This window comes from Suncus etruscus, chromosome 15 (assembly GCF_024139225.1).
Source record: "Suncus etruscus isolate mSunEtr1 chromosome 15, mSunEtr1.pri.cur, whole genome shotgun sequence".
Classification (NCBI taxonomy): Eukaryota; Metazoa; Chordata; class Mammalia; order Eulipotyphla; family Soricidae; genus Suncus; species Suncus etruscus.
This window is the reverse complement of record NC_064862.1, coordinates 74,438,680-74,455,449: the sequence shown is the minus strand read 5'-3', so window position 1 is coordinate 74,455,449 and position 16,770 is coordinate 74,438,680. Positions and strand designations below refer to the sequence as shown.

At 47.1% G+C, this 16,770-nt stretch overlaps 1 protein-coding gene across 1 annotated transcript in view; it reads left to right on the top strand.

The window, feature by feature from the left end:
* COL26A1 (collagen type XXVI alpha 1 chain) overlaps nucleotides 1–16,770 on the top strand; it is a 93,179-nt gene that overhangs the window by 32,257 nt on the left and 44,152 nt on the right. Inside the window, exon 3 of the mRNA XM_049787866.1 lies at nucleotides 11,767–11,864. Coding sequence (XP_049643823.1) covers nucleotides 11,767–11,864 — 98 coding nt within the window. The remainder of the gene's footprint in view (nucleotides 1–11,766; nucleotides 11,865–16,770) is intronic.

Sequence of the window (16,770 nt, the reverse complement as noted above, 5' to 3'; positions counted from 1 at the left end):
GTTATTCCTGACTATGCGTTCAGAAATGGCTCCTGGCTTTGGGGACCATATGGAAGGCTGGGGGATCGAACCGTGGTCCATCCTAGGCTAGTGCTTGCGAGGCAGATACATTACCTCTAGCGCCACCTCTCCTGCCCCCACCCCACCTTTTCTTTTTTTTTTTTTTTTTTTGCCTTACTTAGTGCTTAAGGCGATACTCTAGTTGCTGTACTATCACTTCAAAGACCTCTTTTTTTTTTGTTTTTTTCAGGCCACACCCATTTGATGCTCAGGGGTTACTTCTTTTTTTTTTTTTTTTTTTGGTTTTTGGGCCACACCCGGTAACGCTCAGGGGTTACTCCTGGCTATGTGCTCAGAAGTTGCTCCTGGCTTGGGGGACCATATGGGACGCAGGGGGATCGAACTGTGGTCCCTCCAAGGCTAGCGCAGGCAAGGCAGGCACCTTACCTCTTGCGCCACCGCCCGGCCCCCCAGGGGTTACTTCTGGCTAAGCGCTCAGAAATCGCCCCTGGCTTGGGGGGACCATATGGAACGCCGGGGATCGAACCGCGGTCCTCCTTGGCTAGCATTTGCAAGGCAGACACCTTACTTCTAGCGCCATCTAGCCGGCCCCCGTTTTTTATTTTATTTTATTTTATTTTTTAGTGGCACTTTAAGGGTTAGACACCTCGATATACTCAAGGGTTACTCCTGGCTATGGTACTCATTGTTGTCATTTGTGTTTCTGCAACAACTTGTTCCATTTTCTCCGAAGCTGTCAGATCTGTGTGTTAGGGGCTATTCCTGGCTTCTTTCCTGTTCTGGATGGTGGGTGTCGCCTCTCCTGTCTCTGCCATATCCCTAGAGGTTTGTCCATTTCATTTCTCTTGCCAGAAAATACTCTTAGAAATTCTTCCACTGGGGATCAGATGGATGCCAGATTGAACCCTGATCATCTCATACAAGCACCCTACCCACTGTACTATCTCTCCAGCACCTCTGTGTGTGTTAGTTTTGTTTTTTGTTTTTTTGTTTTTGTTTTTGGGCCATACCTGATGACGCTCAGGAGTTACTCCTGGCCAAGTGCTCAGAAATCACTCCTGGCTTGGGGGACCATATGGGACGCTGGGGGATCTGACTGCGGTCCGTCCTAGGTCAGCGCATGCAAAGCAAATGCCCTATTGCTTGCGGCACCGCTCTGTGTGTGTGCGTGTGTTTTTTTTTTTTTTTTGGTGTTTGGGCCACACCCATTTGACGCTCAGGAGTTACTTCTGGCTATGTGCTCAGAAATCGCCCCTGGCTTGGGGGGACCATATGGGACACCAGGGGAACGAACCTCAGTCCGTCCTACGCTAGCACTTGCAAGGCAGACACCTTACCTCTAGCGCCACCTTCCCGGCCCCCTGTGTGTGTTTTTAATTATAGTGTCATATTTGGTCAAGAAAAGTTTCTTGTGCATTGATGACATAATCATGTGATTTTTCTTTTCTTTTTGTTAATCTAGTGATTACATAGACTGACCTTGGACTATTGAACCAGCATAAGGCCCTTGGATGAACTCTTTCTTGTTCATTAATCAGATTCTTTTTTTTTGGGGGGGGGGCACCTGGCAGCACTCAGGGATTACTCCTGGCTCTGAACTCAGAATTCGCTCCTGGCAGGGGATCAAGCCCAGGTCCATCCTGGTCAACTGCGTGCAAGGCAAACACACTACTGCTGTGCTATCAATTTAGCTCTGATATAGATTCTTTTAATATTGCTCATATTACTTGTTCAGGATTTTCTTTATGTTTATTTGTTGTTTTTTTTTTGTTTTTTTCTGGGGGGGCCACACCCATTTGATGCTCAGGGATTACTCCTGGCTATGCACTCAGAAATCGCTCCTGAGTTTGGGGGACCATATGGGATGCCGGGGAATAGAACCGCTGTCTGTCCTTGGCTAGAACTTGCAAGTCAGATGCCTTGCCTTTAGTGCCACCATTCCGGGCCCCATGAATTTTCTTATTTATATCGCGAAGTATATTGGTCTGGAGTTGTCTTATTCTGTAATATCTGTGGCTGATTTTATTACAGAAGCTGAATCAAATGAATCAGGATTCACTTCCCTTCCCTTCTATTTGCTCGAGAAGATGGCAGGGAGTTGGTATTCATTCTCTGGCACTGTTTGGTAGACTTCTCCAGGGAAGCCATCTGGATCTGGAAAGTTCTCTGGGGAGAGTTTTTTCAGCTACAAATTCAATTTCCTGAATGGCTCTGGGGCTATCCCAGTGATAGATTTCAGCTTGCGGAATTTGTCATTTGTGTTTCTGCAACAACTTGTTCCATTTTCTCCAAAGCTGTCAGATCCTTCCTGTTCTGGATGGTGGGTTGTCACTTCTCCTGTCTCTGCCATATCCCTAGAGGTTTGTCCATTTTATTTCTCTTGCCAGAAAAAGCAGCTTGTAGATTGGCTTTCTTCTTTCACTGGGTTTAATTTCAAAAACTTGGACTCTAACCTTGAGACTCTTCTCTCTCTCTCTCTCTCTCTCTCTCTCTCTCTCTCTCTCTCTCTCTCTCTCTCTCTCTCTCTCTCTCTCTCTCTCTCTCTCTCTCTCTCTCTCTCTCTCTCTCAGAATTACACTGGGAGTTGATTTTGGTTTTGGATAAGTCTTGGGCAGAGGTGGGTGCGGATGGAGGTAGCCATGATGGTGGCTGTGGTACCTGGAAAAAAACAGACATGGATTGAAGCAGGCAGACTCAGTTGGGTTCTGAAGCTAAGATGTCCACTGAAGAGCAGCAGAATTGGGGCTGCCTGGACCGACCTTTCATGGAGCTGAGGTACTGGCAGAAGGTTGGACCCATCTGCTATGCTCTGGCCCAGCAAGACATAAGATGGCAGGGGCAACTTTCTGGGGGAGAGTTGGTCGCTGGGGGCTCTGTGGCAGTTTCAGGAGGACTCAGTGGGGAACAGGGATCAATCATGGTTCAAGATGCCACAGGTGCATAGATGGGCACTAGGGGCTGGAGCACCTGCCTGGCATGTGCAGGGCCCTGGGTTTCATCCCTGGCACTATTGTACCTCTCTGTTGGCCCCTCCAGCACTTGTGGGACTCCTCCTCTCCCACAAGGAAAGAAACATAACCTATAAAGATAAAGAATGTGTGAGGCTGAAGTGATAGGACAGTGGAAAGGACATCCCTGGCAACCCTTAGACTACCAAAAGTGATCTCTGCATGCAGAGCTAAGGAGTAATACCTGAACAATGCTGGGCATGATCCCCCCCCCCCCAAAAAATAACCAAAAGAACTGGCTAGAGTAATAGCATAGTGGGAAGGGAGTTTGCCTTGCACATGGCCAACCTGGGTTATATCCCAGGCATCCCATTAGAGTCCTCCAAGCCTGACAGGAATAAATTCTGAGCACAGAGCTAGGAGTAACTCCAGCGCACCACCAGTGTGGCTCAAAAACCAAAAACAACAAACAACAAACAAACAAACAAACAATTTTTGGGTTTTGGGGGGGCCACACCCAGAGGTGCTCAGGTGTAACTCCTGGCTCTGTGCTCAGAAATTGCTCCTGGCAGGCTCAGGGGACCCTATGAGACCCAGGATCAACCATCCTGTGTCGCTGAGTGTAAGACAAATGTCTTACCACTGTGCTATCTTTTCGGCCCCAAACAATTATTTTTTTAAAAGAACGTTGTGGAAGCTAGAACAATAGCACAGCAGGGTAAGGTATTTGCCTTGCACACTGTTGATCTGGATTCTATCCTTGGCCTCCCATATGGTCCCCCTGAGCCTACCAGGAGTAACTCCAGAGCACAAAACTAGGAGTAACCTCTGAACAGTGTGGGCAGCATCCCCGGTGGCTGCCATAGGAATAAGAAATCAGAATTAGCTCAGGATCGTGAGTGTCACATGCAGAATTTGAGCAAGGCTGTGGAGTGAGGTCCAGGGGAGCCATTAGAGGGACGAGGGGCGCTGGCTAATGCTGACAGTACTGAAGCGGCATCAGTGAGGAAGATAGGGAGGCAGCTCAGCCTGGAAGCCTCAGATCACTAAGTATCATTTAGCCAGATTGGGGGGTCTCGCCAATGCTGAAAACTGAGGTCTGACCCTGGGTGCATTTGGGGGAGAGGAGGTGTCTTGTTGGTTATTTGAGGTGGTAGCTCAAAGTAGACGCTGCCAGTCAAGAGGAGGGGGCACATCAGAACAGTCGGGGGCACCCATTTCCTTCAGACACAGGCACCATCTACAATTGGGGCAACTCGATCCCCAGATGTGTGGTGCTCTCAGTGCTGGTTTAGTGAGCACAACCAGTGTTCTGGGGGGTGGGAGACAGGCCACAGCCCCTGGGGCTTCTGCATATGGGCATGTTAAGTGTGAATGTGTGTGTGTGTGCGAGCATAAATGTAAGTATGTGTGCATCTAAGAGAATGTGTGAGTGCCTGTACATGTGTGAGCATGTGTGTGTACAAATGAGTGAGTGTGTAAGTGTCTGAGTCTGTGAGCATGTGTGTGGAAGTGTGAACAGAAGTGTGTGAGTGTGCATCTGTGAGCGATGTGAGAGAATGTAAGAGTGCTTGTGAGGTGTGATTATATGTTGTGTGTGACTGTGTGTGTGTGTGTGTGTGTGTGTGTGTGGTGTGTTGGAATTAGTGTCTGCTTGGAACAGCCCCCAAATGCAGCTTCATGAACCACACTGAGGCCCAGAGGACCTGAGGGAGGCGGCAGATGTGCCTCCAGTTTGCTGGACCCAGGTCGGATCAGTTCTGTGCTTAGTTGGGAGCTGCACGAGCATGTGAGGACCCTCCCTCTCATGTGGGAAAAGAGGGTGGCCAGCATGGGGGCCCAGCTAAGACCTCCCAGGGTTAGAGCTAAAATGAGGGTGAGGGCAACAGGCATCCCCTGCCCACATAAATTATGTGCTCCCTGTATGTCTCCTTCTGGATCAGGAGCAGGTCCCCTTTATACCCAATCTAGCTCTGGGGAGATATCAGGCCCCTGTGGCCCCTGTGGCCCTTCCCCCAACCCCGGGGCCACTATGGGGTCAGTGGCTGCCATAGGGCTGGGCTGACAGATTTGGAGGCTGAAGTGGGGCCTTGGGGTTAAGTTCCCTGCCCCCCATCCTCCTGCACTGCTCTTTGATGGCAGCAGAGTAACCTTTTCCAGATGTGCAGAGAGAGTGCGGGGTCTGCCTGAACCCCAGGGTTTCAACGCCCCTCTCCTTCTCTCCGACAGCTAGCCTCCACCCCTCTGCTTGGGTTGTTACGCCTTCCCCTCTGGTTGGGTCACCATCGTGAAACCCTGGTCTTTGCCAGACCTGGTCTTCCTCTCCCTCCCTCCTCCCAGCATGCCTCTGTGAGGTTGAGTGGTGGGAGCTCATCTGAGGGGCCTCCCGTTCCCCCACTGCAGAAGCCCCGGGCTGGTGGGGAAGGCCTGGCCACCAACCCTTTGGTGTTAGGCACTGGCAGCCTGGGTACAAGGGTGCAGAGCTTGGAACCCCCACACACCACTGACCTAGCATTGAACTGTCCCCTGCCCCCGCTGCTGCTATATGTCCAGGACGCCCTCACCTCCAGGTGGGCCCTGATGGGGGCAGGCCAGTGCAGAGGTCTTCCTGGAAGTGCTGGGGGGGGGGGGGAGGTGAGGTCCCACCCCTCTGGGCGTCTCCCTCATGAAGGTCTCACACCAAGGGAATGCCCTCCTCTTCCTCACCTTCACAGGACCGCTTTTGGGGAACATAGAATACTCATAACCTCATCCACTGGCTTTGGAGAGGACCCCTCCTGCCCAGAGTGGGCGGGGCTGATGAAGACATGGGGCTCAGGAGGACGCATGTGTCAACCTTCCTAATGTTAAGTCTCCTTCACCCCCCTCTCCAGGCCATCGGTCTAGTGCTCCCCGGGGTCACCTACCACAAGGCTGTGTACTGAAAGCTGGAAAATCCCACCCAGCTTTTGTTTAATTTTCAACCCACAAAACGAGAGTAGAAGTAAGCTATGGGGTGTGTGATGGATGCTGTCGGTAAATAACAGGGTGCAGGGCATGCAAAGGCTCATCTGTGGGGTGTGCAGCACTTAGTGGCCTGGGCAGGGATGAATGCTCACACAAAGACCCAGGCTACACCCTGTCCTCAACAGAGAACCCCAGTTTCCCCATCTTGCCTCATCTTCTCTTCAGAACACTCCATTCCTGCAGGGCACCAGATTTCTCTTCCAATGACCGCCTCCCCCGCATGTGCTGATGTTAGGTGCACTTTGCTCTGGGCTCAGGAGACAGTCCTTTTTTGAGATCATCCCCATTCATGAAAACAACCAATAAGGCAGACAAATCTTGCTCATCTTACTAGATATACAAACAAGTCATTTGAGGATGGAGTGGTAGCATAGTGGAAAGAGCATTTTTCTTGCACGCAGACAACCCAGGTTCAATCCCTGGCATCCCATATGGTATTCTGAGCTTATCAGGGGTAATTCCTGAGTGCAGAGCTAGAAGGAACTCCTGTGTGTTTTTGTTTTTGGGTTTTTGCCATTTGAAGACCAGAAAGATAATACAGTATAGGCATTAAGGCATTTGCTTTGCATATCCTCAACTGCAGTTTGATCCCCAGTACTTTGAGGTCCACAGAGCATATCTGGGAGCAACCAGCAGCTTAGATCTGGCCTCACTCACTGCTGAGTGTGGCCTAACATCCCCACTCCCAGATTTGTACAATAGAGTCTCACACAATGCTAAGAAAATAAGACTCAGGGCCAGAGAGAGCACAGTGGTAGGGCATTTGCCTTGCATGCAGAAGGATGGTGGTTAGAATCCCGGCATCCCATATGGTCCCCAAGCCTGCCCATGTTCATGGATAGAAAGTCAGTGTTAGGATGCTAATTGTTTCTACCTGATCATTTTTCAAAATCACACTGGGTTATTGGGGGGGGGGGGCAGAAATTTATAAGTCAATTAAAAAATCCTGGGGAAATCAAAGGACCTTGAAGAATAGAGAAAGTCTTGGAGAATAAAATGGGAGGAGTCACATAATCGGATATTAAATGTAGATTAAGAATGTGGTTTGAGTACAAGGACCAAAAAAAATGGTTAATAGAACAGAAATAGACACGTATTTGGATGTTAACAAGTGGAGTGAACTAAAGCCACACAATGAGGATAAAATTTTGCAGTAATGTTGGGAACAAATGATTGTCCAAATGATGAAGAATGAACCTTGATTTCTCCTCCTCCTCAAATCATATTGTTTTGTTTTGTGGCGATACCCTCCCAGCTGTGCTCAGGGCTCACTCCTGGTTCTGGGCTCAGGAATCACTCCTGGCAGTCTTGGGGAACATATAAGGTACTGGGGAATCAAACCCAGATCAGTCGCATGCAAAGAAAGTACATGACCCACTGTACTATCTTTCTGGGTCCAATAGATATTTAAATTATGTTATTTAATTTTTGTTTTTGAGTCACACTTGGCTGTACTACTGGCACTGTGCTCAGGGATCACTTCTGGTGGTGCCCAGGGGATCATGGAGTGTCAGGGATTGAACCCAAGTCAGTTCACTTCTGGTGGTGCCCAGGGGACCATCCCTGGAGTGTCAGGGATTGAACCCGGGTCAATTGCTTGCAAATAAAACACCTTACCTTCTGTGCTATCACTCTGCATCCACCCAATAAAATTTTGATTGATTAAATTGTACTTTATCAGAATGAAAAGATGAGCACCATCATCATGGCCCTTTTCAAAAAATGAAAAGGAGACCTTCAGAGGGGAGAAAGCAGTGACAATCCATATACCTGACAAAGACCTCTATAAAGAAGATGTATGGGGCTGGAGAGATAGCATGGAGGTAAAGCGTTTGCCTTGCATGCAGAAGGTTGGTAGTTCAAATTCCGGCATCCCATATGGTCCCCTGAGCCTGCCAGGAGCGATTTCTGAGCATAGAGCCGGGATTAACCTCTGAGCACTGCCAGGTGTGACCCAAAAACAAAAACAAAACAAAACAAAAAGAACATGTATACCTTAAATTTAGTATAGAAGAGACAAAACTCAATTTAAAAATAGGCAAATAATTGTGGCTGAAGTTAACCTTGCATATGGCAGACCCAGATTCAATCCCTGGTATCCCATATAGTTCCCTAAGCACAGCCAGGAATTATTACTGAGCACCACCAGGGGAGACCCAAAAACAGACACTCCCCCCACAAAAAAAAAAAACAACAAATAAAATGGACAAATAATCTTATGGGCATCTTCCCAAAATATATTTAAATAACATGGAAAGGGAGTAAATTAAAATGAGAATTGTAGTGAAAGTGATATGCCTTCATATGTCAAAAAAGGAAAACACTGATGAGATCAAAGTTGGCAAAGACATGGGGAAACAGGTATATGGATCTTCATTCATGCAAAACTGCTCAAGGATCTACTCAAGTGAATTATATATAGCCATCCTGTGGTCCAATGTCAGATCTGATCTGCTGGAGATGAGTCCACACTGCTGGAGTCCACAGGGCCTTGCAGGAAAGACTCTGACAAATATGTCAGTCTTATTTATTAGAGAAGCCAAGGGGCCTCTGACCAACCCCTAGGCCAGGAGAGAGATAAAGAGGGAGAGAGTGCTGGGTTTGGGGCTATCCAACTGTCTCCTCCAAATGCCAACAAACTCTTCTCTTGCTCCTCCAACTGTCTCTTCTAACTGCCAACCCTAGGGAGGGTTTTACTAGACTCAACAGCCAATCACGATTAGGGGTTTATTTAAAGGGATGGTATCTTATTAATTACTTAATTAATTTTATTTTTTGTTTTTTCGGGCTACACCCATTTGATGCTCAGGAGTTACTCCTGGCTAAGCACTCAGAAATTGCCCCTGGCTTGGGGGGAATCACATGGGACGCCAGGGTATCGAACTGTGGTCCTTCCTTGGCTAGTGCTTGCAAGACAGACACCTTACCTCTAGCGCCACCTCACAGGCCTCTTAATTAATTAATTAATTAAAGGGGTGGACCCCTCTTGTGGCTGTCTGGTGCTGGACTGTAGGACTAGAGTCCAACAGTGCCATTGTGGAACAGAGACTTATGCTCATGAATACTGACACCAGAAAGCTCATAGCTCATAGCATCACAGCTCAAAACTGGAAACAACCCAAACATGTACCAACAGGAAAACAAATAGTGTGGAATATGGCTACAAAGGGAATATTTACTTAGCAATGAAAAGGAACACAGTCCCACTAATTTCCCCATGCGGATGAGCATCACAGAGACCAAGTGAGCGGTATCCATGTGAAATTCCAGGACAAGAAATATGAATCTCTGGCAAGAGAACTCAGCAGAAATCTAGAGCTAGATGATGGACTTAGGGGGGCATGGGGAGCTGGGTGAGTTATGGGGGTGTTAGTGCTGACATAGATGAAAGTTGTTTACTCACCAGTAGAATAAAACTTGCCAGTCTAAGCAGGTAGGGTGCTTCCAGTGGTTACTTTCTGTTTCATTTTCAAGACCATGATTATGTGATTTGTGTCTAAGCTCTGGTTTTGAACAGAGTTCAGGCCACATAGAACACTCTGGGACCTGAATGTAGGAATAGGCACGGGGTGAACTACTGAGCTGTGTCCATAGTGGCCGAAGAGAGAACCTCTAATATTCTGACCACTGGTAGGAGGAGAGAACACATTTGAGCCTTAGCCTGGAGGCTATTGAGGATTCTCGCTGGTAGGATAAAAGGAAGAAGGCAGAGGGTCATGTGCAAAGGTCCAGGGGGAGGAAGAGCATCCATTGTGTGTCTGCATGGCTGGAGGGGAGCAGAGGAAAGCAGGAGGAGCAGAGCCTTATTTGATGAGGCCCTGAGAGTTTTCTCTTTGACTTTGGTAGCCTTGGTAGGGTCTGAGAGAGGACAGTCACAGAACTGGACCCACATTTAGAAGGGTCTCTGTGTTTGCAGGCTAGACTCTAGGGGGCCAGGAGCGCGTTGTGGATGTAGGAGTGACCTCGAGTTCTCACCCTGACTTTGGAGCTTCCTATAGGGAGCCCCAGGCCTTCAGGTGGGGACCCCAGGATCCCCCACGCTAAGCCTTTGCCCTTTGGATTGGTGGAACAGCGCCACCTACTGGTGTATCTGTACCGCTCTCCAAAGTTGACTGATGGGTGTGTGTGTGTGTGTGTGTGTGTGTGTGTGTGTGTGAATGTGTGACGTGAGTGTGTCTATGTGTGATGTGTGGCTGACAAATGGGACTGTGTGATGCATGTGCATTTGATGCGTGTGATGGTTGACTGTGAGCACATATGTGAGTATGACTGATGTGTGTGATTAAGTAAATGTATGAATGGGCCCATGTGTGAATATATAATGTGAGTCTGACCTTGTGTGATGGCTGAGTGTGAGTGAAACCACACGTGTATGCAATGTGAATGTGACGTTGTGTGTTCTGTGAATGCATATGTGTGATGGCTGACTGGGTATGATGTGGCTGTGTGTGGAGATGACCCTGTGATGCGTGTGTTTCTTGTACAACCTGTCGGGATCCTTCGATTCAGGTCCATGGTCCCTCTGTCTCCAAGCCCTGTTGTCCAGAGCACAATGCTGATGGTCACTCACTCCAGGGGCACCCAAGGGTCAGATGCCGGGGTCTGTGCTCAGCTCCCAGTTAAAGGCACCTCTTTGGGCTCAGCTCTGCACCTTTCTGAAAGTTTCCTGCTGTGAGAAAAATAGTTTACTGGAAGTAGGTAAGAGGATCTTACATAGAGAGAAATGAGTGGGAGGGCTCTAAGGATCAGGGCAGTGTTTCTGGGATTTCACATGTAGCTTGTGTCTGTTCATACTTGTAGTTCCCAGTTCACACCTGAAGCTTTTTGTTCACTTCTTGGTTTTCCTGCATCCTTACTACCACTGAGGCCAGCAGGGTTGAATTGTGAGGTCATGTCACTGTCCTTTCAATGGTAGTGGTGGTCGGGTGGTGCTACCTGGATCAGTCAGTGGCTCTGTGAGAACCCTATGCTGAATTTTTGGAACTAGATGTCCTTGTCCTTGCACCCAAGTCCTGAGCAGCTTCTCAGCCTCTTCTGGGAAGTCTCTGGGCTGTAGAGGTGGGAATCATATTGAAGGGTTTCCTTTTAGGGGTGCTGGGGCTGTGTCCTGGATGGGAGGGTAGGGAGGCCGGGTTCGATCAGTCTGTGACCCCAGTGTAGAGGGCTCAAGATGTCTCATTGTTGACTGTCAAGACACAAGGCCTGGGCTCTAGATTGGATTCAGGTTACTACTTGTTGACAAACTAATTGTCAACTACCTACTGGCTACATGTGAAGGTCCTATTTTCTCCTTCATCCTCATGGCCTCTGTCTTAACTCAAGTCCCAGAGGGGCTGATTCCCCCTGCCCGCCACAGCTCATCCACTGAGTGGTTGCATCTGCTCTGAGCCCTGGGTTTTGCTCTGCTGCCCTCATGGAGATCTCCTGCCTCTCCCCTGTCCTCTCCAGGCCACCCATGTGATGGCCTTGGAGCCTAACGTCCAGCCTCTTTCCAAGTTCCTGAAAGAGTCTCAAAATAGAGTTGCACCAGAGATTAGGGCTCATGCATTTTGGGGCGGTCACAGTCCGCACGACACTCCTTCTCAGGAGACCAGGAGACCATGCCTAGCACCTTGCAGGAAGGCAGGCCAGGGGCACTTGAGAGCAGACATGCTGCATGGTGGTCACTTGTCCCGTGGGTGCAGAGCTGGGCTGGTGGGGTGCCCAGGGTTGGCTTTTGGCAGGGGTGGGGGTCGTGGAGGAGGGAGTCGGGCACACCGTCCTGACGCTGCCCCTGTGTTATAAGTTACAGGACTCTCATCAGACCCACTTACAGAGTGTCCTACCGGACGGTCACAGCGCTGGAGTGGCGGTGCTGCCCTGGATTCACTGGTAGCAACTGCGAGGAAGGTGAGTCCTTGGGGAGGGACCTGGCAGGATGGGACTGGGCTACTCAGAGTTGGGGCGGGATGGGGTGGGACCAGTCGAGTGTGGGGCGGGGCTTTGGGTGGGACCAGTTAGAATGTAGGGCGGGGTCTTGCTTGCAGAGCCAATCGGAGTGCAAGATAAGGAAAGGGGCAGGGTCTGGAGCAAGGCCAGCTATGGTGAAGGGCTTGGCCAGGTAGCCTGGGGCGGGGCCAGGCAGAACACAGGGTTGGGCTGGACAGGCCTCCTACCTGGCCTTTCTGTGAAGCCTCTGGAAGCACCTGCTCCTAGGAGGTGAGGGGAGGGGGCTTTTCTGCACCTTCCTTCTGACCCCAGTACCTAAAAAACCTCAGGCTTAGGGCTGGCCCAGTCAGGCTGCTGCCAGCCTGTGTGCACTGAAAAGCAGTCCCTGTGTCCAGTGGCCTTGTGAGTGGAGAATCCTAAACGCTATCCTTCCCATTGAGACTATCTTTTCTCTCTGATTACGACTCCCCTGGGAAATAGGTTAGGCTGTCATTTTAGAAGGGTCACGGGGCTTAGAGCAAAAGCAGATGAGGAGCCAACAGCTGGAAGGAGAGGAGGTAACTTTGGCCAGCTAAGCCAGCTCTGACCAGGACAGTCCCAGCATCCCGTAGGTGAAGCTCAGTGCTCAGCTTTGAGTGAGGATCAAAAGCCACTTCAACTTCAACTTTTTCGCTTCATTCTTTTGGCCTTCCCATTGGTGTTGGGGGTCCGTGGGGCCCCTCTGGAGATGGAGATGCTCAGGGTGCAGGCTTGGTGGTTGGTGCTCAGGCAGTTTCTGCTCAGTCCCTGCTCTGAGGCTCTGAAATTTATGAATCAAGTCATTTCCGCATTAAAATTGCATATTCTTTTTTTTTTTTTTTTTTTTTTTTTTGGTTTTTGGGCCACATCCGGCGGTGCTCAGGGGCTACTCCTGGCTGTCTGCTCAGAAATAGCTCCCGGCAGGCACGGGGGACCATATGGGACACCGGGATTTGAACCAACCACCTTTGGTCCTGGATCGACTGCTTGCAAGGCAAACACCGCTGTGCTATCTCTCCGGGCCCAAAATTGCATATTCTTTTGACTTATTTCTTTCTCCTGCTTATTGGACCGACTAGAACTCCTGGTAAAATGTTGCACACGTGGTAAGAGCCAGTTTCCTCACCTTGGGCTGACTTTAGGGAACGTCTCTGTAAGTGTGGTGTCAGATGTGGGCATTACTTATCTGCTAGGTTTAACTGAGTTCATTCATCAGAAATAGCAAAGTCTTGGGGATGCTTCCTATGACTTGGATGGCATGATTCCTTTATCCCTTCAGTGTTAACGTTCAAATGACACAAATCTGAAATATGATATCAACTTTTTAGGGGGTTGGGCATCACCTGGCAATGTTCAAGAGTTACTCATGGCTCTGTGCTCTGGACTTATTCCTGGTGGATTCAGGGACCATATGGAGATGTCAGAGATTATGGGATGTTGGGATTGAATTTAGGTCAGCTATGTGCAAAGTAAACCCCCTGCCAAGCTCTAGCCCCAAATCAACCTTTTATTCCCCTGGGAATAACCTTATTATTACCAGAATTAGCCTCCTTTAAATGCATTATTCCTTTTTATATTTCTATATTTGACATTTCAAATATCCTCTTTCCTTATAATGTCTTTTCAGTATTTATTGAGGGTTATGCTGTTCTCATAAAAAAATTTGGGAAAATTTTCCTCCTCTATTTATTTTTGCAAAGTGGGTATTACTTTCCCCTTAAATGTCTACTAGAACTCACTGTGAAACCATCTGGACTTGAAGTTTGCTTTGTGAGGAAGTTTTTGGTAGCGAGTTCATTTTCTTTAATAGACATAGTCTATGTGTGTTGTGTTTTCACATGTGCATGTGTGTGGTCGAGTTTGGCCATACTTGGTGGTGTACTAAGGGCTTTTCCTGGTTCTACTCCTGGGGGTGCTCTAAAAATCCGAGGTGGTGTTGGGGATCAAAATCAGGCTAAACTGCATTAGAGGCACATGATCTTCCTGTAGTACTATTTCTCTGTTTCTTTGTTTCTATTTTTGAGAGGGGGGGTCACAACAGTGGGGCTCCTGACTGCACTCAGAAATTACTCCTGTCTGTGATTAGGTACCACAGAGGATGCCGGGGATCAAACCTAGGTCAAGTGAATGCAAGGTAAACACCTTATCTGCTGTACTATCACTCCAGCCCCATCCTCTGATTTTTAATAACTACATTTTAAAACTTTATTGAGATAAAATTTCCATATAACTTATTTGTACATAACTTACAGACATCAGAAACATGCAGTTTAATAGTTTTGACACATGAATAATTTTTTTTTTATTTTGGGTCACACCTGGCAACGCTCAAGGGCTACTCCTGGTTCTCCACTCAGAAATTGCCTCCGTCAGGCTCAGGGGACCATATGGAATGCTGGGATTTGAACCACAGACCATCCTGATTAGCTGCATGCAAGGCAAATGCCCTACTGCTGTGCTATCTCTCCGGCCCCATGAATAATTTTTGACAGGATTCTCTTCTCTGAAACTCTGTTCTCTAATTTTCTTCATCCTCCATAATTCAGAGAAATGTTCATATTCTACAAAGCCCCCCCCCCCACCCAGGGACCTCTAGGAAGACCTTATCTGTTTTCTCTTTGCTCTTGTCCAGTATCTGTTACCATTAATCTAACACATTTTGTTCATTTTTTTTAATTTGTTTTTGATTTTTGGACCACACCCAGTAGTGCTCAGGGGTTGCTCCTGGCAGGCTTAGGGGACCATATGGGATACAGAGGATTGAACCTGGGTCCATCCCCTGTCAGCTGTGTGAAGGCAAATGCCCTACTGCTGTGCTCTCATTCTAGCCCCATTTTGTTCACTTTTTTAGCTATGTTGGGAAGGCAAATTCAATGGGAGTTAATCTGTATGTGGACGTAGTCATTGCTGCTTGTTCTTTATATGGTTTCCAGTCATACCTCTCTATTATTTTTCAGGAGTTCATCTGAGGTTTACACTGTGTATCCTTCTACTTTTTATTTTAGGACATTACCCAGGGGTGTTGAGGGCTTACTCCTGGCTTTGTGCTCAGGAATTATTCCTGGCAGTGCTCAGGGAACCATAAAAGATGCCAGGGAGTGAACTCAGGTCAACCGTGTGCAAGGCCAGCCTCCCACCCTATTTATTATTACTCTGGTTCTGCGCTGGGCTTTCTTATCAAAGAACACTCAGTAATTATAAGACAATTCCATATAAATTGGAAGAAACTTTGAACTCTTCCACTATCCTATTGTCATCTGTTTTAAATCTAAATATATTAAAAATGTCACAAGTCAATATGATAATTTTGTATTAAACAGATCATCCTTTTTAAAAAACGGGAGGGAGGAAAGAATGATCTTCTAGTTATCACACAATTATCATTTCTAGGAATCTTTATTTCTTCCTGATGTGCTCCTCTCCATAAGCTCCATCTGGTTTCCTTTTTTTTTTCCAGCTTTTCTTATTACACAGATTTGCTTTGCTTGCAGCAAATTCTCTCAACTTAAACAAAAACCTAAACTATTTTATCTTAATATTAATTAATTAAAGTGCACTAAAAGGCATCATTTTATTTAATTTAATTTTTGGATTGGGTTCAGACCTGGCAGTACTCAGGACTTACTCTATATTTTTTTTCTTTTGCTTTTATTTTCATATTTTTTAAATAAATTATTTAGTTGAATTATCACTGAGTTACACAGTTACAAAGTTGTTTATGATTGAATTTCAGTCATACAAATTCAACACTCTTCACCAATGCATATTTCCTGACACCCCTGTTCTCAAGTTCTTTCACCTTTCCCCTTGTCCTCCTATCTTCCTGCCTCTATAGTAGACTCTCTCTCTCTCTCTCTCTCTCTCTCTCTCTCTCTCTCTCTCTCTCTCTCTCTCTCTCTCTCTCTCTCTGTCTTAGAAATTCTGGTTTTCATGGGGCCAGAGAGATAGCACAGTGGTAGGGCATTTGCCTTTCATGCAGCTGACCCAGGACTAATGGTAGTTCGAATCCCAGCATCCCCTATAGTCCCCTAAGCCTGCCAAGAGTGATTTCTGAGCATATAGCCAGGAGTAACCCCTGAGCATCACTGAGTGTGGCCTCCCAAAATATACATATACCACAAATGAGTGAGATCATTCAATATCTATGCCTTTCCCTCTGATTCATTGCATTTGGATAATACTATTCTCCAGGTCCATCCATGTATAAGCAAATTTCATTAATTCACTTTTTCTAATAGCTCCACAGTATTCTATTGTGTAGATGTACCACAGTACCTTGATCCACTCATCTGTTATCAGACACTTAAGTTGTTTCCAGTATCTGGCTACTGTGAATAGTGCTACAATGAATATAGGAATGCAGAAGATTTTTCTGCATGTTTTTTTTTTTTGGGCCCGTAGGCTATATTCATTGGAGCAATATTGCTGGGTCATATGGGAGTTCAATTTCTATTTTTTGAGGAATATCTATATTGTTTTCCACAAAGGCTGGACCAGTCTATATTCCCACCAGCAGTGAATGAGAGTACCTTTCTCCCTACATCTGCACTGGTTGTTCTTGTTCTTTATCATGTGTGCCAGTCTCTGTGGTGAGACAGTATCTCATTGTTGTTCTGATTTGCATTTCCCTGATGATTAATGATGTGAAGCATTTTTCATGTGCCTTTTGGCCATCTGTAATTTTTCTTTGAGGAAGTTTCTGTTCATCTCTTCTTCTCTTTTTTGGATGGGGTTAGATGTTTGTTTCTTGTTAAACTCTATGAGTGCCTTATATATCTTAGATATTAATCCCTTATTAGATAAGTTGTGGGTGGATAGTTTTTTGATTTCCTGGGCAGCCTTTGTATTC